Genomic DNA, 26,836 nt, shown 5'->3' with positions numbered 1-26,836 from the left:
AGTGTCTTCTCATATTTATCCTAATTTGTGTTGATTTTGACCTTTGCTCTGATTGTCAGTGGTCTAAATGCGCACAGACAATTCCAAAATGACTAAATGCTCTTTAGGTCATGTTTCTACCACTCTAACAGTTTTCAAATGAATAATAACAGTTGATATTTATGTAGTATTACGAGGTTTGCAAAGCATTTTATTAGTAGCTGCTTATATACCAGACACTGTAATAAAACAACCACTTTCTTCAAAGAGCATATATTGAGGAAAAACAATATACAAGCATTATTTAATTAAAGTCATTTTTTTCAATTGTGTCCAACTCTTCATGAGCCCATTGGGGTTTCCTTGGCAAAGATACTAACGTAGTATATCCTTTCCTTCTCCAGTTCATGTTACAGATGAGGAAACTGAGGCAACAAGGTAAAGTGCTTAGCTCAGGGTCACACAACTAGTAAGTGTCTGGGACTAGATTTGAATTCAGGAATATGACTTCCTGACTTTGGGCCCAGTACTCTGGCCACCTAACTGCCATACACACATATATAAGTAAATATATGTATATACGCACGTAAGTAAAGACAAAACATAAACAAAATCATTTCCATGGATCTAGTATAATATCAAGTTTATTAACATTAGAATCAGGATTCCACAAGGCAAATCAGAAGGTTAGAAAGAGTGCAACGGAGGTTCTGGAAAGATTAAGCTGACATCGATGGGTTTGGGAGAACAGCAAAAGAACTTCAGCCTCAATAGCCTACAAATCAATCACAGAGATTCTGAATGAAACCAGAGGGAAACAAGTTGTGAAACCCTTCTCAGGAACAAGAATCATGTTGGTTTGATTATCAACCCCTGAGAAAGAGGTGAAAAGGAAGTGGGGGAAGGCTACTCATTCAGCAGGGCAATTGTCCTACTCCAGCCTGATGGCCAAGAAAGGGGTTTTGGGAGTCCAGCCTGCTAAGTTGGATATTAGAAATAGTGCAGCATGTTTGAGATTCTTGGCCCATGATTCATTCCCATGCTGAGTAAAATTATCTTTCTCCCCCCACCCTAGAGGCTCAGATTCTAATTCTGAGCCTAGTTCTTTTAAATTCCAAGATCAAGCCTCTTACTTCCCATACCACACAACCCCACTCTTTAAAAGAAAAAATAAATCAGCCATCATTTATACTTACATGACAATGATTTTGTTTTTTAATTAGTTGTCAATTCTTTGTCACTACTTGTTCATAATGTGACACTAAAACTACTCTCTTGATTTCTCCGAGCTTGAAATATCTCAGCAGTATATAATATTTTAATACTTTCCACCACACTTGGCATTATTAATGTTCTCAGATTCCAGGGTGAATAGATTGGTAATTTAAAAATTTTAATGTGAAAGTGGAACTAATAATCACACCATAAAGAAGAATTTTTGTATCCATCTAAAGTGGAAATAAACAAGGTACTTGCTCCAAATGAAAATTATATTTGCAAAGGGCACATTTGTCATCAGTTTTGGCAAATGAACTATTTCTTTAAACTATCATCAGAGCAAATATCAGAAAGCAAAAGTGGTTTAGTTTTTTTTTTTAATCCAAATAACCTCTCAGGTGAGTCTGCTTGGTTAACTACATCTGCCTAGAGATATCCACAAACTATGAGAATGACATTCACAGCATATAAAGAAAGGATTGTTGAAAAAAAAATGTTTTCACAGTTAATTGGCTTTCCAAAAATAATATTTGATTCTTCATTCTCTAAATAAATATTTTTGTTCTCTATGAGAATTACACTATGGTGATCTACTGATGTAGCCAGCAAGATATAAACTAGATATGGATAAATGAAATCCAGAAGTAATCCCAAAACATTTTTATGAAAACGTGTAAGTTAGGAATCCCCTCAGAGTTTCTCCTCCTCATTCCTCCCATTTTTAGAGTTGTGTTATGGCCATCCTTCTTGCACAAAGGAACCATTCTTCCTATACCCTAACTCTATCCCCTTCTGTGACTATTCAATTAATCACTCTTCTGTTCATCTGCTTGTTTTCTGGCACCTTACCTATTGTCCTTTAAGCACTAGGTATTCCCCAAATTTCTCTTCTTAGTCAACTTTTCCTCTTTGTACTGGCTATCTCTTAGGTAGAAGGTAAGGGTGTGGGAGGGGGGAGAAGTAGGAGAGTATAGAAAAGAAAAGGAAAGGGGAAAATATCCCATTGGAGAAGATACCTGAATTCATGTATGAAAGAATCTGTTAGCACATCCAAATAGATCATTTGAATGGAAGGGAATGAATGACAGGGAATAATATGAATTAAGCCTACAAAGGCATACCGGAACTTAGTGATAAAGACCTTCAAATACCAGGGTGGGGAGTTGATATTTTAATCTCTAGCAGGGGAATGGCATAGACTTTTGCTGAAAATTATCATTTTTTCAGAGAAGTGAAATAATTTCTAAGTGTTGCAGTTGCTCAGGCAAGAGGTGAAGACCTGAACTAGAGTGGTAGCTATGATGACAGTGAATGGGGCATTGTGCCTATAAAATTAATAGATTTTGTCCACACCATTTGTGATGGTTGGGTTTTTGTTTTGTTTTGTTTTTAATATTTTCTTTTTGCAGTCTTTCTCAACACCAAGCTCTTGTGATTTTACATGCTTTTTATTTTGTTATTTGTTTCTTCTAAGAGCTTGAGCTTATTGGGGATAGAAGAAAAGGGAAGGGGAGATCCAGTAGGCTGTTCTGTCCCTTTCAGTTTCCCTCATTGTCTTGTATCAATCAGTAAGGAAGCTGTTTTATTTGTACCATGAATAACAGATATGTAATAGAAAACCATTATAATTAATGTTTAACATGTGTGACAGTAAAGGGATTTTAAATGAGTCAACTAGTAACATTAAATTTGGATAACAAGAGGCTGGTGGCAAGGTTTTGGGAGCTAGTTTTCCTAGTTGAAAAATGAACATATTCATTTAGTGACTTCTCAAAAGTTAATGTTAATGGCATTAGCTCATCTGCATGTGATAATTGGTAGATTTGAATTTTCCCTAAGATTACTTTTGTATGTTGTTTCAAAGGGATCCAGACTCAATATATTATTTTCTTTACTTTTTGCTTGACAAATCAGGAACTTTTTCTCCTTCAAAGATTTGGGCACAAATGATGTCATCAGATGACATTTTAGGAAGGAAAAATGTGTGGTTTTGCTATTGTTTCTAAGTTTCTAAATCGTTTCTAAGCATATAAGGATATTTGGGGGTTTTCTTTCTTTTTACTTTAATTGCCTAAATTTTTATTTTGTTTAATTAATTATATTTATTAGATTGTTTTATTCTCTTTTTATTCTCAGACCAAAAGGAAAAAATCATGACAGAAGGGGGAAAAAAAGTAAAATAACATGTCCCATTTGGGGTTTTATTGGCAAAATACTAGAATGGCTTGCCATTTCCTTTTCCAACTCATTTTTACAGATAAGAAAACTGTGGCAAACAGGTTTTAGTGATTCATCTTGGGTTACACAACTAGTAAGTGATTTGAGGTCAGATTTGAACTGAGAAAGAAAAGTCTTCCTGACTCCAGACTTGGCACTCTATTTACTAAATTTTTTCAGTTTTTATGCTAACTAGCTCATGAAAGAGATTTATTCAGTTTAAATACCAATGGATAGTCTAAAGATGGGTGCAAGAAATTGTAATGAATTACGAGTGGGCAGAGACAATGGACTAAAATATAAAAGCCATCCACTATCTAGTGCCCCCAGAATGCATAGCGTTACATTAGCATTCTGGGGTGCATCAAGAACAGTGTATCCCATTGAATAATAACACAGTACTTGGCACATAGTAGCAACATATGAATTTAGCTATTATTACTAATAGCTAATATTTATATGGCACTTTAAGGTTCACAAACAATTATATCTCAGTTGATCTCCACAAAAAAACAGGAGCTAAGTTTTTTTTTTTTATTTTAATCCCCAATTTAAGGGTGAGAAATCTGAGATAAAGAGAAGTTAAGTGAATTTCCAGGGTCACACAAATAAGTATCGTAGGCTGGATTTGAACTCAAGGCGCAATACTCTATATATTGAGTCACCTACCTCCCTTATATTTTAATATTCAATTCATATATATCAGTGAACTCATCAAGTTAACAATTCTAAATGGTGATATCAATCACAATACACCCCATCCTCTGCAAACCTTTATTTGCCCATCCCCATGTTAAGGATATTGATTGGCTACCAGGGTAGCCCTCCTGCCAGGGCTCTTTCTCATTATCTCTGGTTATCTCAGGGATGTACCAATGGTACCCAAGCATCATTCACTTGCCACATGGCTAACTCATCTTTTTCTTTCCTGTGTTTCTCAATGATATCATTTACTGTAGTTGTTCTTTATATTAGCTATGTGTGGCTGCCTGTTCCCACCCACTGTGTGCCTCTCCATTGCCCTCTGGGTACATTCATTTTCAGTTCATCAGAGACTATTGCATTTTGTGGCTTACAGCCATACAATAAAAGATTAGGCTTATTAAATGATTTCCTCTCATGAATTTTTTTAGTCATATCATTTTTGTTGTCATTGTTTACCATTCCACATGCCAAATAATAAAAATAATATGAGTTTTTTTTCAATTTTTATGCTAACTAGCTCATGAAAAAGATTTATTCGATTTAAATACCAGTGGATAGTCTAAGGATGAAGGCAAGAAATTGTAATGAATTATGATTGGGCAGAGATAATGGACTAAAATATCATAAAAGCCATCCACAAATTAAATGGGCTAGGCAGCCCACTAATGAATTGCACTTTAGTCAAAATAAAGGAGAAATGGAGTTTTGGTGCTTATCTTCTCTGTCCTATCACTTCCTAATGAACAAAGGTTTCAGGCTAACATATATACATTTATCTAAATACATCCAATTCCTTGAATGATGTTAATTCAACTTCTATGTCAAAACAGTCAGCCTACTAAATTTGGATGCTTGATGATGTGCAAATGAAAAATTAAGGAGCTTTGTCATTTCCTGTATTAGGCATCTTTGGGTATGTTGTGTATCTCTCTATTCAAGGAGATAATTGTCAAGTACAAATATATGTAGCAAGGCATGTAACTGAAACAGGTAGGCTTTTTTGTTTTACTTACAAATGTTTTGATTTATAAACATGTGAATTCCTAGAATTCACCTTAGAAACACGTGTGGAATTTATTAGAATATATCTGTATTTATCCTCATTTTATCATATACAGTTTGAGCATATTACTTGACTATAAAGCAAAAAAATCACAAAATGTTGGAGAAGTTAGGATCCGCTAATCCAAACCCCTCAGTTTTAATATTAAGCCTATATAACATAAGGAAGACCTAAGCCTAGACCCTAGAGAATGGCAACAACTTCTCCCATGTTCTGCAGCACATCAGTGACAGAGCTAAGACTCAAACCCAACTCCATTTTAGTGCCCTTCCCATTCCAACATGCTTGTCAGTTCATGTTTTTAATGTGAGAGAAAATTAAAAGGGATCATGGTCCTGCTTTTTTCCTTCTCTTTTCCTCTTTAAACATGAAGATTCCTGTGTTATGCATTGAAAAACATGCTTCCAGATAGTGAACATTTGGGAAGACCCAGCATGGAGCATTTAAAGTGCCTTCCCATTCACCCTGTGGGATTGGCATGATAAATGCCTGAAGAATTTGATGGGAAAAAAGTAAAAATATTCCTTGGCTCCTATTGACACCTTTGGAAAAGCTGTATTGCCAAGAAAGGGAGAATGAAAATAAATTGTCCGTGCTTATTAGGCAATTAGAGACCCAGGTGAATGAGCTTTTGATCTTGAAAGACTGAGCCCAGGCTAAAGAAAGATTAATGGATCTTGTAATTATACATGGGAAAAGGCCAATGTTAATGGAAGTAGAGATTAATAGAGTACAGGTGGAAGGAATGATCTGTGACTTAGAGGTTTCTCTGGAGAGTGTCTTAAAACCTGGTAAAATTAAAGCTATAAAAGAGGAAAATAGGAGCAGGGATAATCATGAGTGAGAATTAGCACTGGAGGTGAGAGCTTATGATTTATCCCAATACTTCTCTCCTCCCTGTCCTTAGTTTTAGAATGTTATTTTCTGTAAAATGGCATCTTCTATGGGAGAAGAATAAGATTGTTGGGTTTTTACTACCAAGGAATATGGGTGATTAAAAGAAAAGTTTTAATGCTAAGCCCATATAACATTAGAAGTTAGTCTTTGGGATAAGAAATCACTATTTGATAAAAACTGCTGAGAAAACTGGAAAACAATAGGGAACAAACTAGATATAGATTAACATCTCACTTCACATACTAAGATAAGGTCAAAATGGGTACACATGATTTAGACATAAAGCAAATTAGAAGAGCAAAGAATAGTTTACCTGTCAGATCTATGAAGGGAAGAATTCATGTAGAAAAAAATAGATATAGAAATAAAGCATTACAAAATGTAAAATAAAAAATTTTGATTATATTAAATTTAAAAATGTTTGCATATATAAAACCAATGCAACCAAGATTAGAAGGAAAGCAGAAATCTGGGAAACAAGGCTGTATAGCATTGTTTTTGATAAAAGCCTCATTTCTCAAATGTATAGAGTACTGAGTCAAATATATTAGAATACTAGCTATTCTCCAATTGATAAATGGACACATAAATGATAAATTTAAAAATAAAAGAAAATTATCCACCACCACCACCCCCCAAAAAAGAATATAATCTAATTGAATAATTCAGAGTATTTGTCAGTTGAAGTGTTCCATCCTGTAGAGATTATAGATGACTTGCTTTTGGCAAGTTAGTCAAATCAATTGGAGTTCCAAATGGAATTGAGGATTGCACTCTGTGATGTGGATGAAATAGGGCTTTCTGTATATTTGACTCCATAATAATGCCTTCTATAGATAATTCTCAAGTAAGGGATAGCAAAGAAGAGTGTGAACTTGTTTTAAAGAGACAGGTTTGATGAATTAGCTTTATAAATTCCTTTTTGTCCCCTATCTTTTTTATTTAATATTTTTCTCCAGTTACATTTAAAACAATTTTTAATATTTGTTTTTAAAACTTGAGTTCTCTCAATTAAGAAACCACATGAGAAGTTATGCAAAAACATTCCACAAAAGTCATGTTATAAAAGAAACATAGATCTCTCATCCTAATGGGAAAAAAAAACTTTCAAGAAAAATAAAGTTTAAAAAAGAGAGAGAGATTATACTTCAATTTGTATTCAGACATAATCAGTTCCTTCTCTGGATATGGATAGGATTTTTCATCATAAATCCTTCAGAATAGTTGTGAATCATTGTACCACTGAGAATAGCAAAGTCACAGCTATCTATCCCAGAACATTGCTATTACTTTGTATATAGTACATTTCACTTTGCTTGTGTTCATGGAGAACTTTCCAGAGTTTTTTTTTCTGAGATTATCCTACACATCATTTCCCATAGAATAATATTCCTACATATATATATATATATATATATATCTATATATATATATATATATATATATATATATATATATATACACATGTATTTTATATTTATATGCCACAATTTATTCAGCCATTTCCCAAGTGATTTCTAATTTTTTGTCCTGAAAAGAGAGCTGCTATAAATATATTTTTTGTATATATAGGTCATTTTCCCGTTTAAAAAAAAAAAAGTCTCTTGGTATTCATGCTTAGTAATGATGTTATTAGGTCAAAGGATATGCATGAATTTATAGCTTTGGGGGAATAGATCAGTTGATGATTTATCAATTGGAGCATGGCTCTTACTTTTTATAAATTTCATTGAGTTCCCTCTATGTTTGAGAAATGAGCTCTTATCAGAGAAACTAGCTTCAAAATTCTTTTTACAGTTACTATTGCTAATTGTATTTCCCCCCATTTATTCTCTCTCTCTCTCCTTTTCACCCCATCCTTCAAAAGTGTTTTGCTACTTACCACTCTCTCCCCCGATATGGTCACTCTCCCCTCTTCCCATATCCCATCCCTCTCCTGTTTTCCTACAGGATAACATAGATTTTTATACTCCTGTTGCATATATATGTTATTTCCTCAATAATGAGGATGAGTAAAGTTCACTCACTCACTCTCTCCTCCTCTTCTCCTCCATTGTACAAGCTTTTTCTTGCCTCCATTTTTATGCCAGATAATTTGCACCATCCCACTTCTTGCTTTCCTTTTCTCCTAGTACATTCCTCTCAGTGAATTAGCTTTATGCCCCCTACTCCCTTCTTTTAGGTGTAATTAATTTCTTACTTTTGAGCAGATCTATTACAGGTATAAGATTCACACTTTTTCCCTTGGTATTTCTACCCTTTTATATATATATATATATATATATATATATATATATATATATATATATATATATATATATATAAATGTTTCTTGTCTACAGGCTCAGATGTCTGTGACAGTTTTAAAAATAAGATATTTTTATCTGTGATTAAGAAGTTTTATAAATAAGGTTTTACAATTTACAAATAACTTTCTTTACTATGTCCCTAGGAGTATTAGCATTTCAATGGATCTCATCAGTACCTATATCCCTCCAACAGTATAGATCACAAGCTAGTCTTTTAACATTATATTAGTACCAGAACACTGCTCAAGTCTATATTGATTCTCGCTTTTACTAAGTTACTGGTGCACCTCCCTTTCTGATGATATAACTCTTGTATCATATCCCCTTTACCACTTCTTGTGTGTAGTCATTTTACTGTTGTGTTACAACCTACTTGTGCCAATATCTCATTTCTTTTGTTGTCACCTGCAATTTTGATTCGTTAGAAATTGAGATGTTGGAAGTGCTATAGTTATTCTGAACAGCATCCCAGTCTGGTCACTGTCCATGTGCAATGCATGCCCAAGATAGATGTGCAAATAGAACAACTCATTTCTCATTCAGCTATGTTTCATATTATTTCTCAGTGTTTTTCAGTCATTGTGTTCTTCCCGTCTTTTTCCTCCCCTTTTAGTAACAATAACAAGAAAACAATATGTTATGAAACCCCATGGTAATTTAGCAATATTCTGAAATTGTTTGCTGTTTAAGGAAACATTAAAGAATTTTTCATGTGAACTCATTTGACCAATAACACAAACTCCCAAGGGATTTAGGAAGCACTAAGTAGGAAGCATTGGTCTAGATAATAGTTATTCTTCAGCCACTTGGTTTTTCCCATGTCATAGTATTAAACTAAATTTCTTAAGGAATTTAAATATTTCCCTGTTTTATTGCTGAAGAAACTGAGATAGAAAAGACTGAACAGATAGAGAACTTGAACTCAAGATCCTGGCTTTTACTTCTGTATTCTTGTTCCCAGTTTTGCTGTGGTGTGAGTTCTTCACTGTCCTCACACTGTAATGCCAATAGAAATAACATGTTGCCCTTTTTTAGAATGAAAATATAGGATATTTCTTCTTCTTCTTCTTCTTCTTCTTCTTCTTCTTCTTCTTCTTCTTCTTCTTCTTCTTCTTCTTCTTCTTCTTCTTCTTCTTCTTCTTCTTCTTCTTCTCTCTGTCTTTCTCTCTCTCTCTCTCTCTCTCTCTCTCTCTCTCTCTCTCTCACACACACACACACACACACACACACACACACACACACACACACACAAACATGCACACACTCCATCTACAAGGAGGCTGCCTCCTGAGGCAATGATTCCTGTCATACACAGAAAAAGCCATTTGTGTGCCATTGACAAGGTTTGAAAATCATAACTACTTTTCTGTGCCTGAAAATTGCATGCCCTCCAGTACCTACGGCTCAGTACCCAAAGCTTCGAGCTTTCACCATGTTCTGTGACTTATCACAAACTAGGTGACAATTGGTATGAGCTCGGTGCCCCCTTGGAGGTTTCCTGGTGCTGGAGTACCTTTAACCTGATAGACTGAATTCCCTGCTTTTCTGGGACAATTTCTATGAAGCAGCTCTGGCACATAGTGCACAACTGGGCCACAGAATGGCATTACCTCCCCGGTCATCAGCCCATTGGCTTTCTCACCAGTTGGCGTGCATGTGCTGCCTCTGCCAAAGGTCACTCTTTACTCACCCCATAAGTTCTCAAAGTGTGGTCCAAGGACCCCTAGACGTCCCTATGACCTTTTTTTTAAAGGAATCCATAAAATCAAAACTAGTTTTGTAATAATCCCACAGCATTAGTTGCCTATGAAAATACTTCCTGGGGCATCTAGGTGGAACAGTGGATGGAGCACCACCCTGAAGTCCTGAGGGTCTCAGACACTAACACTTCCTAACTGTGTGACCCTGGGCAAGTCACTTATCTCCAATTGCCTCAGCACAAAAAAAAAAAAAGGGGGGGGGACTTCTCCCTTTTCCAAGATAGATTGCATAGTGATTAGAGTATCAAGCCTAGAGTCAGGAAGACAAGAGTTCAAATCCATCCTCAGACACTTCCTAGCTGTGTAATTTTGGATGTCATTTCACCTCTGTCTTCATCTATTAAATGAGAAGAATAATAGCACCTCCCTCCCAGGGTTGTTGTGAAGATCAAATGAAATAATAGTTGTCCAGCACTTAGCACAGTGCCTGATTAAAAGCAATCACTATATAAATGTCAGCTTTTATTATAAATCTATGGGAGGCCAGATTTTCTTCCTCCACTTCAAGCCAAAGCAACCTAACACCACAAATTGAATGCAGGAGCAGATGAGAATCCAGCTGTCTTTTATTAAGCTAAACCTATTTTGCAAAAATATATCAAACAATGCCACTCTTCTTTCTAATTTTTTTTTATTTTGGAAAATATGTTTCTCATAAAAAATATGTTGGTTATATTAACATGTAATGGGTTTATTATAATTTGGTAAATATTGAAGATACTACCCATATAAATGGAGAGTGTTTGGAGTTTTTAAGAGTGTAAAGAGGTCTTGAGCACAAAAAATTAAGAGAATTGATATCTTAGACTATTCCTTCTTCCATTTCCCTTACTTGTTGACTGGCACTGGATGGATTTATAGTCAGTACAGCAGTATGGAAACAAGGAAGTGGAAAATTTTTCCAAAATATGAATATTATAAACATGTCAACTTTTTTACAGTCCATAACCCACATTTGGGAATTCTCTTGTTCAACTTAGACAATGAACTTTTTTAGTGGCCACATGAATTCTATAAACAAAGTGAATAACAAGTTATCATCTAGCAAAACTCTAAAGAAACTGCTTTGTCAGTCATCCTCCAGACTACCCTCACTGCTCTAGATTAGGAGGAGTTTACATAGTAGGAGCCCACCTTGGACCAATCAGAATAAATAAGAGGAGCATCATATTTTGGGATAGGTCTCCCAATCTGAACTGGAGTTGGAATCTCAAAGGGAAGCCTTAGCATTTAGGAGGATCAGGGTTTTAGCCAAAACTTAAGAAAGCTGAGGAACTCATAAAGGAATGAGGAGGGAGAAAATTCTAGGTATAGAGAATTGCCCAGTAAAAATTCCCAATCGAGAAATGGAATGTCTTATAGAGGAACAGCAAAGAGGCCCTCATCACTGGATCATAGATACATGGAAGGGAGTAAGAAGACCAGAAAAATAGGAAGGAAAACTCCAAACAGAGGATTTTATAATTTATCTTGGAGGTGATAAAGAGCCACTGCAGTTTATTGAAAAGGGTGGGGGTGGTAATGACATGGCTATATCACTTTTTGAAGGATGGCCTGGACTGAACCTTGAGGCAGCAAGATCAACCAAATGTCTTTTGCAGTAATCTAGATGTGAATGGGTGAAACAACTATTTATTATGCACTTACTGTATACAAAGTGTTGTGTTAAGCGCTAAAAATAGTACTAGGTCCTAGTTCTCAAGGAATCTCAAGTACCCATTTTAAAGAGGAAGATAGATATCAATTCAGCTGCATGTCAGATAGAGAAGTCCCAAAGTCCTTTGGGTGACTAGGTGATAGGGGCCTATACTCTAGAGTGTTTGCAGTGTCAGAAGAGAGAAGGCAGCCCAACAGATGAAATGTCTACAACCTGGAAAGAATCAATAATGTTCTCCACCGAATTATAGCTCATATTTGCTGGTCAGAGTTGTCTGAGCCAAGAAAAGCATTGTTATCCTAGTGTGCTGCCATGATTTGGGTTTTAACTTACATTTTGTTGGATTTAGATTAAATTTTTAATCACCTACATGTTAAATTAATTCATTTCCACCATTTTAATGACTTGTGAGGGTGGTATGTTTTTCCCTAAATACAATTCTTTTATATTTTTATCTTCTGCAGAAAAATCACTAAATTAAAAATATTGCCATTTTAAACTGCAGACTAAAGAGAAATTTAATTAGAAGGAAAGAAACTGTTATGTGTTTAGAGCTTCTGTGATTTCTTTTTCACTCCTGAATTACTACGATTGGAGCTTGAATATTTTTATTTTAAGGGAAAATGATTTGCCTAATTAAGCTTGCCATTCAATTCCACCTGTTCTCTCTAAAATATATGGGTTGCAATATATTTTCTAAATATTAGGATTGCAAATGAATATATAAATTAATTCAGTGGGGAATCAGAGTATTGTCTAGGACGTTATTAGATTTTATCCAATTTAGCTGATTTGAAAATTGATACTGTTCTATGAAGAAGAAAAACAGCAGGCGTCAAGTTTCCTCCATTAATGAACCCTTATATCTGTGTTTTCATAGTCATAGCACAGTTTTCTATGTTAATAATAATAACTAACTAACATATAACCTTTAAAGATTATAGAGCATTGCATATACATTTTCTTTTATCTACACTGTGGTAATATGTTTAATTTTGAAATTTTAAGCCTATAGATAGTATAAACTTCTGACTTTAGATAGGTGTTCTTCTCCCCCCAGCCTATTTTTTAGCTTATGGGATCAAAATTAATTGGTTTGAGTTTTTCTTCCTTATTCTTCCTCTGTTCAAATGATGGGAGAAATCAAAAATAGAAACAAACAATCAATGAAGTATATATATGAGATGCTGGGCACTTAGGCATGGAAAAATCTGACCCCACTCACTTTTCAGTATGTTATAATGCTTCCCAGCACCATCTGCTTTAGAACCTTTTACATATAATTTACATATACCACAATTTTTCTCATTTAAAAATGAGCTCCTCCAGGAGGGAGACCAAATCTTAAGCTTTCTTAGAGTACCCCATATAATCTCTCATGGCACTGCCTACATAGACATGCTGTACATAAAAGCACACACTGTACAATGTTGCCCTGAGCAAATTTGCTTTGAATGAATGTTAACACATAACTGCAAAGCTAATTTCCTAAAGCCATATCTGACTATGTTGCTCCTTTGCTCAAGAAGCTGCTGTGATTTCCTTTTTCCTCTAGGAGAGACTAAATTTTTTTTTTTACTTTTAAAATTCTTTGCAGTCTGTCTGCCATACTTTACAAGCCAGTTATGTGCTTTGCATTTCAACAAATTGGTGAACTTGCTAGTAGAGTTTATCTTTTCTGTTTCAAAGCGGTTAAGGTGCAGAGCCTCTGAGATCTGGAAAATCTGCATAAAAGTTTTGGCCCTTTCTTCATACCAGAGAAAAAGTCTGAATTCTTTCTTTTTCTTTTTATAAGGTGCTTACAATACCTTATTGTAAAATGTGGATTTGTATTATATAATACTATACACACATTTTATACATTTCTGAGTTTTTAAACTTTTTCTGTGTCAGCTGCTGACCTTCCAATGTTATCTGTGGCTTCTGCAAAACTCATAAAAAATTCCCATTTAATTTCTTACACCCAACCCCATAGATAAATCTAAACCGCCATATGGAAAGTCGCTATGTGGAAGGGACACCTGTGCAATCTTCTGTCTCTTAATCTTTATGCTCTAAACTTCTCCCCTAGTTTTTAGTATTTTAAGAAAAGCACTGGCTTTGAAAAGATTTTTTTTGCATACTCCTAACTGGGTAATTTTAGGGCAAATTACTTAACTCAGGTTATTCATCTGTACATTAAAGGGGTTGGACAACAGGACTTCTAATTTCTCTTCCACTCTACACGGAGAATCCTTTAGACAAAATTCTACACTAAGTAGAATGTACAATTCTACTTAATAAATTCTACATGAAGAATATATTAATTCTTAATGTGGTACAGTGGAAAAGGTATTGAATCTGGAGTCAAATAAAACCATGATTTGTGCCCTTGCCTCCAAAATTTATTAGTTCATATCCTTTGATCCAGCTCTCTACTGGGCCTATATCCCAAAGAGATTATTAAAAAGGGCAAAGGACCCACATGTGCAATGTTTGTGGCAGCCTTTTTTGTAGTATCTAGAAACTGGAAACTGAGTGAATGCCCATCAGTTGGAGAATGGCTGAATAAATTATGGTATATGAATGTAATGGAATATTATTGTCCATAAGGAATGATCAGCAGGATGATTTCAGAAAGGCCTGGAGAGACTTGCATGAACTGATGCTGAGTGAAATGAATAGAATCAAGGGAACATTGTACACAAAAGATTATGTGATGATCACACATGATGATCATTACAAATCTGATGGATTTGGTTCTTTTCAACAAAGAGGTGATTCAGGCCAATTTCAATAGACTTGTGATGGAGAGGGCTATCTGAATGAATCTAGAAAGAGGATTGTAGGAACTGAATGTGGATCATAATATAAAATTTTTACCCTTTTTGTTGTTATTATTGTTTGCTTTTTTCTTTTTCATTTTCTTTCCTTTTTGATCTGATTTTTCTTGCATAGTATGATAAATGTGAAAATATGTTTAGAAGAATTGCACACATTTAACATATATTGAATTACTTGCTCTCTAGGAGAGGGGTGAGTAAAAAGGAAAGAGAAAAAATTGTAACCCAAGGTTTGCAATAGTGAATGTTGAAAACTATCTTTGCATATATTTTGTTTTTTTTCTCAATGATTTACATGAAAATTTAATAAAAATTAAAAAGTCAACATTTCACAAATTATTCTTCAAATCTGAAAAAGAAAATATTTCCCCTACTCTTTATACAATGCCTTTTTAATATCTAACAAATGGAAAGAAAATAAAATGTAGGAAGAATACAGTATCATTAATAAAGAATGATTTTTAAAATTTTTTATTAATTTTATAATTATAATTATAATTTTTGACAGTACATATGCATGAGTAATTTTTTTACAACATTATCCCTTGTACTCACTTCTTTTCTGAATTTTCCCCTCCTTCCCTCTACCCCCTCCCCTAGATGGCAGGCAGTCCCATACATATTAAATGTGTTACAGTATATCCTAGATACAATATATGTGTGCAAAACCAAATTTCTAGTTGCATGGTAAGAATTGGATTCAGAAGGTAAAAGTAACCTGGGAAGAAAGACAATAGTTTTGCATGTATTTTGAAAATAAAAAGTTGTTATAACAAAATTTTAGCTCTGTGACTAGAGATGGGGAAGAATTAACCATTTATAAAAGTATTTACTGTATGCTAGGCACTGTTCTAATAATCACTTTACAAATTATTTCATTTATCTAGAAGGTAGATGCAATCATTTTCCCTATTTTACAGTTGAGGAAACTGATACAAGCATCAGATAAGTGACTTGCCTAGGGTGTTGCAGATTTGAATTCAGGTCTTCTTGTCTCCAGTCCCAATGTTCTATCCACTGACACACCAGCTACCTCTAATGTGAGCAAGGGAGTTAACTTTTTTGCGTTCATTTTCCCGAGATTACCAGAGGTTCCTAAGGTTCTTTGCTGTATGGTTTAGCATTTTTACCTGTTATCTATTTTTCAAGTAAATCAGAAAACACATTATGCTTCCCCTAGAGCCTACTATCTAGTGGAGATTTAAACTTCATCAGACTTCTGACTTCCTGGTATATAAGTAGAAGCATCCTTGGGAGGGTGACCACATAGCTTCATTTTGAAGGATTATCTCATTTCTGTTATTTAGTCAGTGCTCCAAAAGGTCGTTGGACAATTAGCAAATCCCACAATTTTGGAACTGAAGGAAACCTTAACAGTCATTTCTTTTCTTTTTATTAATGAGGAAATTGAGACTTGAAAGAAGTAAGTCATAGCATTGGAAATTTAAAACTAGAAGATACCTTAAAAGTTATCTAGTTCAAATCCCTAATTTTATAAGTAAGAAAAATTAGGACCCAGAAAGTTGAAATTAATTCAAATACAGGGCCCTTTTGTGAAAATGTGAACAATTCACACATCCTAGTGAATACTTTGGGTCCATGAATATAACAATATTACTGCACAGGTTTTTTTTTTAAGTTAATGAATACAGAGACCCATGGGAAGAATTATGTGAACTGATACAAAATGAAGTAAACAACCAGGAGAGCAAAATACATGATAACTACAATAATATAAACAGGAATAATAGCATCTCGACAATCAAAACTGCATCCTGCAAAATTATAATAATTAAGCTTGACTCCAAAAAAGAGAGAAAAGAAGGCACTGTTCTACCTTCTTTTCTTCAGAAGTGGGGAATTATGGTGTGGAACATGCCATATAAATATTAGATTTCTTCAGTATTGACTTAATTTGCTTAATCTTTTTTTCTCTTATTTCTTATTTAGCTCTCTGAAAAGAAGAGCTATGTTAACAATAACAATAATAATAATAATAATGTTGCTTTAAGGTTTGCAAAACATTTTACATATGTTATATGTAACACAACATCCTCACAACAACTCAGGTTTTTACAGATGAGGTAACTGAATCTGAGTCAATCAACAAGCATAACTGTCTATTGCGAATTATAGATAATTTTAAAATAAAAGATATCAGTAACAATTTTTAAAAGAAGAAAAATATTCTCAGAGATATATTTTTTAAAAGGTAATCAGAGTTAATAGACTTGGCCAGGGTCACACAGCTAGTAAATGTCTGAGATGAAATTTGAATTCATGTCTTCCAAGGCTGGTGTTCTAGCCGCTGAATCACCTAGCTGCCCCTAGATTATCATCATTTTAAAAATTAAAGAAAACCCCAATATACTAAATGTAAAAGGAAGAAATAAAATGATTGATCATTTAAATATATGTATATATATTTAAGCAATAGAATAGTAGTCAATACTTATAAATATTCTCAGTCTCTTTTGTTCATTAAATACCTTAGGAACAAAAATTAACTTTACATTATATGGAATGTTAAGAACACTGCAGAGTCTTTAAAACTTATGATTTCAAAAGTGTATGTTTATAGTATAATCAAAAATATGTTATTTACCCCCTAGTCATAGAAAAGACACAGAATGTAAAAATTCAACTTCCTCCTCTATTTATTTTCCAATGAGGAGGCCTAGGACCCAGTAAGAAAGTTGGCCAAGTCCAGGTTTCCTAACCCAGAAAACTTTTTTCCATTGTACCATTCTGAGTTTCTCCCTTTAGGCTGCTCAACTTTTCTTGGAAAGAAGAAATTCATTCTCTCTCTCTCTCTCTCTCTCTCTCTCTCTCTCTCTCTCTCTCTCTCTCTCTCTCTCTCTCTCTCTCTCTCTCTCTCTCTCTCCCCCTCTCTCTCTCTCTCTCTCTCTCTCTCTCTCTCTCTCTCTCTCTCTCTCTCTCTCTCTCTCTCTCTCTCTCCCCCTCTCCCCCCAGTGATTGGAGTATAATCTTCCATTCTAGAACCCCAGTATATTTCACCAACTACCATTGCCTGACTACCTCATTGAATGCTTCATTTCAGCAGCTAAGATTATTTGTCACACACTTTTCTCACTCTAGAGTCGTTTGAAATTCTTTTTCTTTTTCTTTTTTTTAATGGATCAGGATCCCCAAGCCAGATGTTTATGTCATCCTGGCTGAGACATTAATCTGCAGGAGCCTTCAAATTTAAACTACACGCTTCTTTGTCAAAGGATTTCTTGTGGGTACTGATTTTTAAATACAACATTACCATCACAATATTACTATGATGGTTACATCCAGGAAAATGTGTTAGAGGGCTTATTTTTGCTGGGTTAAGTTAAATGGTTTTCAGTATCTAATTAAGTATATTGTTCAGGGGCTCCAGGCACAAAACTAGTACATTAGCATTCATCTATCCCCAACAGACAGAATATTTCCATATTAGAGTAGCTGTTTCCAATTTTATTCCTATTGAAAATAATAGTTGATTGCGAGTTGTATTATAGGCCTCTGCAACTGCCTTTAGCCCTGGTTCATTCACAGAATCACTCCTTGTTTAGGATGTTGGATTTTTAAAGGAAGTATTTGTGTAATATGCTGAAATTATGAAAGGAAATTTTTCTTCTACTTCTCTAAATATATTTTGGAGAAGAAATATAGTTGAAATAAAAACATTAAACAAAATGGAAAATGATTTTCAAAGATATTTTTGCAAACACAAGTTTGCATTTTGATTGCAGTACTTAAGGAATTGAAAACCTGATAACCTTCACTCACACAATTATAGCCTGAAAAGAGTGCTGGATTTGAGAGGACCTGAGTGAGTTCCACCTCAGGCACCTGTTACCTGTGTGACTAGGCAAATCATTGCATCTTCCCCAGCCTTCAGTTTCCTCGTCTCTATAATGAGGGAGTCAGACTAGAAGAACTTTTAAGGTCCCTTTGGCTCTAAATATATGAGCCTGTGAACTCTGACTCATATCTTTTAATCATTGACCATGGAGTGGAATTGCATGGCGTGTAAATTAGTTAGTTGGCATTTAGGGAAGGAATGACACCAGCTGTGTAACCACAGGCAAATAAATCACTTACCCTTTCCGAACTTCATTTACCTCACTTGCAAAATGAGGATAATAATCCCATGTTGTTGCAAAATACAAATGTGATAACACATATGAATTACTTTGCAAATCTTAGAGCATTATGTAAAATGCTAGCTACATATCATTTTTGCTTTTTTTTTTCTTATTTAGCACAGTAGTTGAAGTATTTACTTAACTGTTTTTCAGTTGGTACTGAAGGCAGAGAGGTTTGCAAAAGCCAGCGTTCTCAGATTCGCTACACTAATTCTGTCAGGGGAATAATTAGGGGGCAATCACCCTGACTTTTTGTACCCTTAAGATTAGGGTAAAACATTTTGTCCCTAACATGCAGTAGTTAGCACACAGAGACCCCTGGTGTCCTTTTCATCCCACAGTTGAAGAGACATTCATGTGGTTTCAGTTTCTCGCCACCTTAGTTAGTCATCTTCAATCCTAAAATGTACCTATCACATGAATTTAGAAATTTGTGAGCTCACCATGTCTCATTTAAAGAACTTACAAGCCCTGATGTACTTTCTTAGGATGCTTCTTTCCAGGGGGAATATATTAACAATTCCCCATGGTATTCTTTACTTTTGATTCAGGACTACTTTCAAAATAAAGGACACAGATCTCTAAGAATAAAAAGAGAGATGAGGTGTCTAACTCATCAATTGGGGAATGGCTGGATAAGCTAGAGAGAGAGAGAGAGAGAGAGAGAGAGAGAGAGAGAGAGAGAGAGAGAGAGAGAGAGAGAGAGAGAGAGAAGAGAGAGAGTGTTCATATGTGTGTCTATTTATATGAGATGGAATATTATTGCTGTGTAAGAAATTATAAGTAGGCACATTTCAGAAAAACCTGGAAAGATGTATACAAATGGATGCTGAGTGAAGTAAACAGAACTAAGAGAATATTGTACATAGTAACAGCAAAGTTGTATGATGATCACCTGATAGACTTAGCTCTTCTCAGCAATGCAGTAATCCAGGACAATTCCAATAGATTTGGGATAGAAAATGCTACCCTAATCTAGAGAAAGAATATGGAGACTGAATGAGAATCAAAGAATACTATTTTCACTTTTTAAAAAAATTTTCTTTCTAGCAATTTTTCCCTCTTGTTCTGATTTTTCTTTCACAACACGACTAATATGGAAATATGTTTAAAATGATTGTACATGTATACTAACCTATATCAGATTACTTGCTCTCTTAGAGAAGGGGAGGTAAGGGAGGAAGGAAGAAAAAAATTGTAACTCAAAATCTTACAAAACTGATTGTTGAAACTTACCTTTACATGTAATTGGAAAAAATAAGATATAGTTAAGAAAAATAAATATCCATATTTGTTTAGTCGTTTTCAGACATGTCTCAGACTGAAGCACCCCATATCATTCTTTCCTAAATTCATAACAATTCTGCTATGGCATGTGTGGCTCATTAGTGTAGCTTTAATACTATATTATTCTTGTATCCTGAATCATGCATAAGATCTCAATATATGTCTCATATCATACTTGTGATTACCAGTACATGGATTATTAATATCTTTTTTATATATCAGAAAGCAAATAAGTACTCTGAGGCTATTCTTATCTAATCTCAAGTGTAAGCCCCATCCATGCCAATCTGCAAAAAAAGTGTATTTATTTCACTTGTTTATAATTGAATATAGAAGAACAAAATGTACCCACCCAATCTGAATACTCACCAGTCATAACAAAGTGTGGAAGAAATAGTAACTGAGTCATCCTGAGAGATCCTCATTCCTGTTACACTCACTTTAAATATTTTAAACAAGCAACACCAACAGTTGTCTCATATGTGATTTCAGAGCATCTGGATTATCAAGTCTAAAAAGCCAAATATATTTTTAGCCTTGCAGTTTTCACTGTAGGAAAAATTACTTTAGTGAGGCACCTTACTGAGAAAATTTTCCTTTGCTTAAAGCATTAAATACTAGATTGGAAAGAGTAAATAACATCCTTATCTTGTGAAGGAGGCCTTGTAACAAATTGGACCCATCTTCAGATATTTACACTTTTTAAAAACATGTTTTCCTGATTCTTACATTCTCTGATAACTCATTCATCTTAATCTCTTACAGCTCAGTTTAATGGTAATGAGAAAAGGCAGTCTTCCCCCTCACCTTCCAGAGACAGACGTCGACAACTCCGAGCCCCAGGTGGAGGCTTCAAACCCATCAAACATGGAAGCCCAGAGTTCTGCGGGATATTGGGAGAAAGAGTCGATCCTACCGTCCCATTGGAAAAGCAAATGTAAGTCCAAAGAGGAATTAGCTTTATCCTGGAGTTTTGGTAACCTTGTTAATTGCGAAGTCCTACAGTAACACTTGGGATTTGCAGGGTGACTTAGAATTTTGATAGCCATCAGTTCGTACACTAGCACACCAGACTGGCGACCCATCCAGCCTTTGTTTAAAGACTACAACCAACTGAGCTCATTGTTATTTTTGTTCTTGTTAGTGCTCAGTCCCAGTTCTTTGTGACTCCATGTCTTTTTATTTAACTACTTTTAAGAGAAGCGTCTGGATATATTAGATTCAAAGAAGTTACATCCGAGTCAGGAAGACCTGAGTTATGTCATATGGGTATGCACCTCTCTAAGACTACCTATAAATTATAGAGCAGATGCTGTTCTTTGTTGGAAGAGCAAACTCGTTGGGAGTCCCCTATGTAAGTAGTCTGGCTCACCAAAACAAATTTTTTATATCTTAGAAAATCTTTTAAATATAGTACATTTTTAATCCTCTATCATAAGTGAGGAATAAGAAGAAATGATGAACCTTCAAACTATTCTCATTACTGCCTGTCCTTTAAAAAAAAAACAGTGCAGATTTCATTTAGTGCCAGTCAAAAAAGTTTATAGGGTCATAAAAGATTTAGGACTTTAGTGGATATTGAGTACATTCTACAGATAAAGAAACTGAAAATAAAGGGAATCATTGACTTATCCAGAATCACACAGCTAGTTGAGGAGTTAGGATTTGAACCAATTTCTGGCCTACTACAGTAAGACATGAGGATAGGGCCTAGGTTCCTATTTCAGACCAGGTGCTGATCGTCATTGTAGAGTAAATTTCCTGATTGGGAGTTTTCCTTTCAACAATGAAACTACATGTCTGTCCTCCCCAAAAGAATCTTCCTCTAATGCAAGTTAGAATAATAACAGCAAGATTAATAATAATAATATCAGCAACAATAATAATAGCTAACATTTTGACTGAGTCATCCTGAGAGATCCTCATGGAGTGCTTACTCCATGCCTGACATTATGCTGAAACTCATTACAAATAGATCCTCACAGCGACTCAGGGATGCAACTGCTATTGTTATCATCCCAATTTTACAGATGAGAAAACTGAGGCAAATTGAGTCACATAGCTAGCAATTGTGTGAGACCGGATTTGCACTCTCATCTTTCTGACTGTTGGCCCAGCACTACCTCTTAATCCCTATAACTACCCCCAACTAATACCCCCAACAACCCCATTTACTCATTCTCATTCACATATATAATTAATTATTCAAAAACTACCAGTTAAATTCACCAGTATATTTCATTTGCCCGAGTCCTTCCTCCAGGTATTAATTCTACAAATCTGGATTTTCGTGAATAGAATTTTCTTAAAGCAAAGTAAACCTTCATACTTAAGAAAGTTCCAGGCAAATGAAAATCAGTACTTTTTTGTTTTGCTCTTAGCAAGTTTTCCATATGATCACAGAAAGAAAGAATAGCATACTACCAGAGCTTTCATTGGTTGATAATCACTGTGGGAACACCAGCTCCCATCCTGGTCACACAAGCCTCACACCCTTCCCTGCTTCTCCTGGCCCTAGGATTCTCACCAAGAAGGGCTTCCACTTCCATTGTGGACATTCCCCTCAGTAGGTCCCAGGACCCACAGCAGCCCAGTGCCTATGATCGTCACTCTTTTCAGTCTGTGGCTACCTGTATGTGCCCAAGGGATAGAGGAACACATGTGGCGCTTCCTTACATATAGACATCATGTCATGATTTACCCGCTAGCAAGGGGCTCCAGACCTCTACCAGAGTCCCTTACTTAGCCCTGTGACATTCTCTCTTCTTGGGCTCTATCTACACCATCATCCTCATTCCCCGAGCTAGTCCTTTGTCTGAAATCAGCACTAAATGCCAAATTCACCCATTAGAAGAGTTCCTAATGTTTTTGTCTCATAGATTCCTTGGGCTTGGTGATAAAGTTGTTTTTCAGTTACCTCTGACCCTATTTGGGGTTTTCTTGGCAAAATGGTTTCCCATTTCCTTCAGCTCATTTTATAGATGAGGAAACTGAGGCAAACAGGATTAAATAGCTTGTCCCGAGTCACACAGCTAGGAAATGTCTGAGGTCAGACTTGAACTTAGGAAGATGAAGCAGCCTTACTGCACCGCCTAGTTGTGAACCCTACCTCTCAGAATAATGTTTTTAAATGCATAAAATAAAACAGAAAGCCCAGGATCTAATCACAGAATGAAAGTGTCCATTCTTCAGTATGTAATCAAAAGGTGAGGAGATTGCATTATGCTAACAAGATGCTAACCCTTTAGGAAGTGAGGAGTCTCCCTGAGTTGAATTAGAAGAACTACTACGTCCCCATTGTCAGGAGAAGAGGGACACTTCCTGATTATCCTTAAAAATTTATGACTTTACAAAACTGAATGGATGCCCATCACTTGGGGAATGGCTGAGTAAGTCATGGTATATGAATGTTGTGGAATATTATTGTTCTATAAGAGTGAAATGAGCAGGACAAGGAGATCATTATACATGGCAACAAGAAGATTATACAATGATCAATTCTGATGGATGTAGCTCTTTTCAGAAATGAGATGATACAGACCAATTCCAAAGGTTTTTCAACAGAGAGAGCCATCTACACCCAGAGAGAGAGGTCTGTTGTGGGGACTGAGTGTGAATCATAACACAGTAGTTTGACTTTTTATAGTGGGTTTGCTTACTTTTGTTTTCTTTCTCATTTTTTTCCATTTTGATCTGATTTTTCTTGTGCAGCAAGATAATTATGGAAATATCTAGAGAACTGAATCTAGCCTCAGGCACTTAACACTTCCTAGCTGTGAGACCCTGGCTGTGTTAAGTAAGTCACTTAGCCCCAAGTGCCTCAGCCAAAAAAAGAAAAAAAAAAAGAAAGTATACATTTCCTAAATATGTACCTAACTGTTGTATGCTTTTCTCCCAAATGCTACGTGTATTAAGTGAGAGATCCCAGATTTATGTGGGGGAATGTTTTCTAGCTATATGTCAGCTGCCTGATTATTGGGGGAAATACACTAATGGGGACCTGGAAACTATAGGTCAGTTCTGGAACATGAGAAGCAAGCATTTGGAGATCCAACACTGGAGTACAAGTACAAATGGTGGCCGAACCCTGGAAGGAATGACACACTAACTAATCCCTCCACTGTTTTCCCATTCCAACAATTCATTGTGAAATGAAAAGGATTCATGTTTTGAAAAGCTGTACTCATGGGCAAACTTTGCCAAGTCCTAACAAACTAGACGGACTAGATAATGCATGATAGTTCTTGAACCCAGCTTAGCCAAGTTTGAAGGGTTCAGTTACCAAAAGCTTAGGTAAAAGATAATTTTTTTCAGTCACAGAAACATATAAATGCCATTTACTAAGTCATAGAGAAGTCTCATCAACAGAGAAAGAGCTAGTGTCAATGAAATACTAAATACTTAAAGTATAGAAGAATCCACCTCCTTTCTCTTTTATAGCCTTTGTACTAGGACTTATTAATTACCTCTTTTGAGAAGACTTCTCTAGAATGTTTATTCCAGTAAGCTCTCCCATTAGAGAACTCCTAAAATGCTTTTTTTTTCATCCTCAATAATGTATTCATCCAATACTATCTTTTGTAGCAAGTTAATTTGTTGTGGGGGGTTTTTTCCCCGAGTCTATGTCTTATCTCCCCCAAATAATTTTAAGCTTCTTGTTAACAGAGACAGTGGCTTCTATGCCTTTGGTTTCTTCCCAACACACCACATATAATAAGTGGCCAATAAATCCTTATTGGTTAAATAAAAGAAGGTGTCTTTCTAGTTTGTGAGATGCCTTTCTAATATACATTAGGTCCCATGCTGAGATCTGGAAGATAGCATCTTTTCTTGTACATAGCCACAGCAATATTCCCTACAGAAATTCACTAGAACAGAATTAGAGTTTATAGTAAAGTAATAAAGATTGTGGTCCCAAAAGACTCACATTAATTGAATTCTTCTAAGAGCATTACCAAATTTGTTCTTTGCTATTCACGTCCTAGCCAAGTTGCCGGAAGACACAAATGGCTGATGCAGCAAGAATGGCATTCCTTTTGTTGTGATGGTTATTTGCAGGGAACTACAAAAGAAAAGAGAATTAGAGGGTTAGGTTCTCTCAACAAATTGATTTTTTTTGGCATTTTTTTTTTATTTTACTTTTATTCTGGATGTAAACACCCAATAAAATTAGTATTTCCATATGCAAAGTAGAATAGGAAAAGAGAATTGAACATGAAATCTCATATGTTTGTTACATACAACTCCCTTTTTAGCATATAATAAATTTAACATAAACTTTCAAGTATATCCTGCTTGTCTCGGTTTCCTTCTGACCTTTCTTCTATTCTTAATTGCTTAAAATGCTTCAGTGGCGCTCTTTTCTTTCTTTTCCTTTTCTTTTCTTTTCTTTTTTTGACTACCCTAACTCTAGTTTTAATTCCCCCTCCCAAATAGAAAAAGAAATAAGGATGGAGAAAGGAAGAAAAATGAAAGAAAGGAAGGTTGAATGAAAAGTCAAACCCTTGCAACAAATCAAGCAAAAATAAATTTCCCACAGTGGCTGTGTCTAAAACAGCATATTGATATATATAAAAATAAAAAAAAAAAAAAACCGTGTGGTTTCTGAGTTATTCTCACTCCCAACGATACTGTAGTATCATAGAATTATGGAACTGGGTGAGTAATCATCTAGTCCAACTCTTCACAATGTAAAATATTTTTATAACATTTCTGGAAAGTAGCTTTCACTTAAATTTCTCTAGTGATAGGGAACACAAAACCTCAGTACAGTAAATATTTATAAAGCACCTACTAAGCTCTAGAGATACAAATAAGAAAAAGAAAGACAGCCCTGACCTCAGAGAGTTTTTCTGTTTAAGGAAAGGAAGACTCAAAAGGAAGCAGAATGGAGGAGGGGAAGATATTAGCTATGAAGCATCTTGTCCATAAAATCATACTCTGGTTCAATTAATATTTATTGATTACTTATCATGTATAAGGTCTTCTGTCGGGTGTTTGAGGGCATTCAAAGATGAATTAGATTTGGGTCCTGTGGAGCTCGTAATCTAATAAGAAAGAAAAGTCACAGACATGGTAAAATGATAACTTTCCAACTACATAAACCATTAAACATCAGCAGGCATATGAGTGAAGGCAAAAAGTTCACAGTATTCAGAGAATGCTACACATGAAAGGGTCCAGATGAGGACTTCCCAGGGAAGGTGGGACTTGAGCTGTACCTTGAAAAATGATAAAGATTCAGATAGCCTGAGGATGATGGGGTTTGGAAGGCTGCAGCAGAAATAGAAGAGAGAAAGAAGTCCAAGGATTTGGTTTGCCAAAGTGACAGGAGTCAGCTGGAAAAGAGTAAGTAGCAGAAAAATTTTAAAAGAATTTAAATGTAAGTTAATGTTATTCTTGGATCTATTCCACTCTTCATCATTCCAAGGCATCTTTTCTGAATGGCATTTTGGTGTTAACATGATTAAGAATCAGTCTCAATTACTGTGTGTCAGGGTTATATGCAATTTGAAGTATAAATTACTTCCTGGAGAGTGATTTTAGAGGAAAGCAGTGAATATGGGGTTACATATATAATATGTGCCATTCTTCTTCATGCTCTTTTCTTTTTAATGGAAATTCTCCTTCCATTATCAGAAGAAAAAGCTAGAAAAGAAGGTAGAAACAAAATATTCTGTTATTTCAGTCTTAAGATTGCATCAGATATACTTACTGCACTGTTGATAAATCATGAATCCATCAAAGAATCTCTCATGGTACTTAGCATTGAGCTATACACAT

At 35.2% G+C, this 26,836-nt stretch overlaps 1 protein-coding gene across 1 annotated transcript in view; it reads left to right on the top strand.

Moving 5' to 3' along the window:
* The window catches only part of SHB (SH2 domain containing adaptor protein B), a 349,572-nt gene that overhangs the window by 225,313 nt on the left and 97,423 nt on the right, over positions 1-26,836 (top strand). Inside the window, 1 exon segment of the mRNA XM_074281807.1 lies at positions 20,819-20,990. Within this exon segment, the coding sequence (XP_074137908.1) occupies positions 20,819-20,990 (172 nt within the window).

The sequence above is a fragment of the Sminthopsis crassicaudata genome, chromosome 1, assembly GCF_048593235.1.
Source record: "Sminthopsis crassicaudata isolate SCR6 chromosome 1, ASM4859323v1, whole genome shotgun sequence".
NCBI classification, from domain to species: domain Eukaryota; kingdom Metazoa; phylum Chordata; class Mammalia; order Dasyuromorphia; family Dasyuridae; genus Sminthopsis; species Sminthopsis crassicaudata.
Note: the sequence above shows the minus strand (reverse complement) of the source record. Positions and strands in the feature narration are given on the sequence as shown.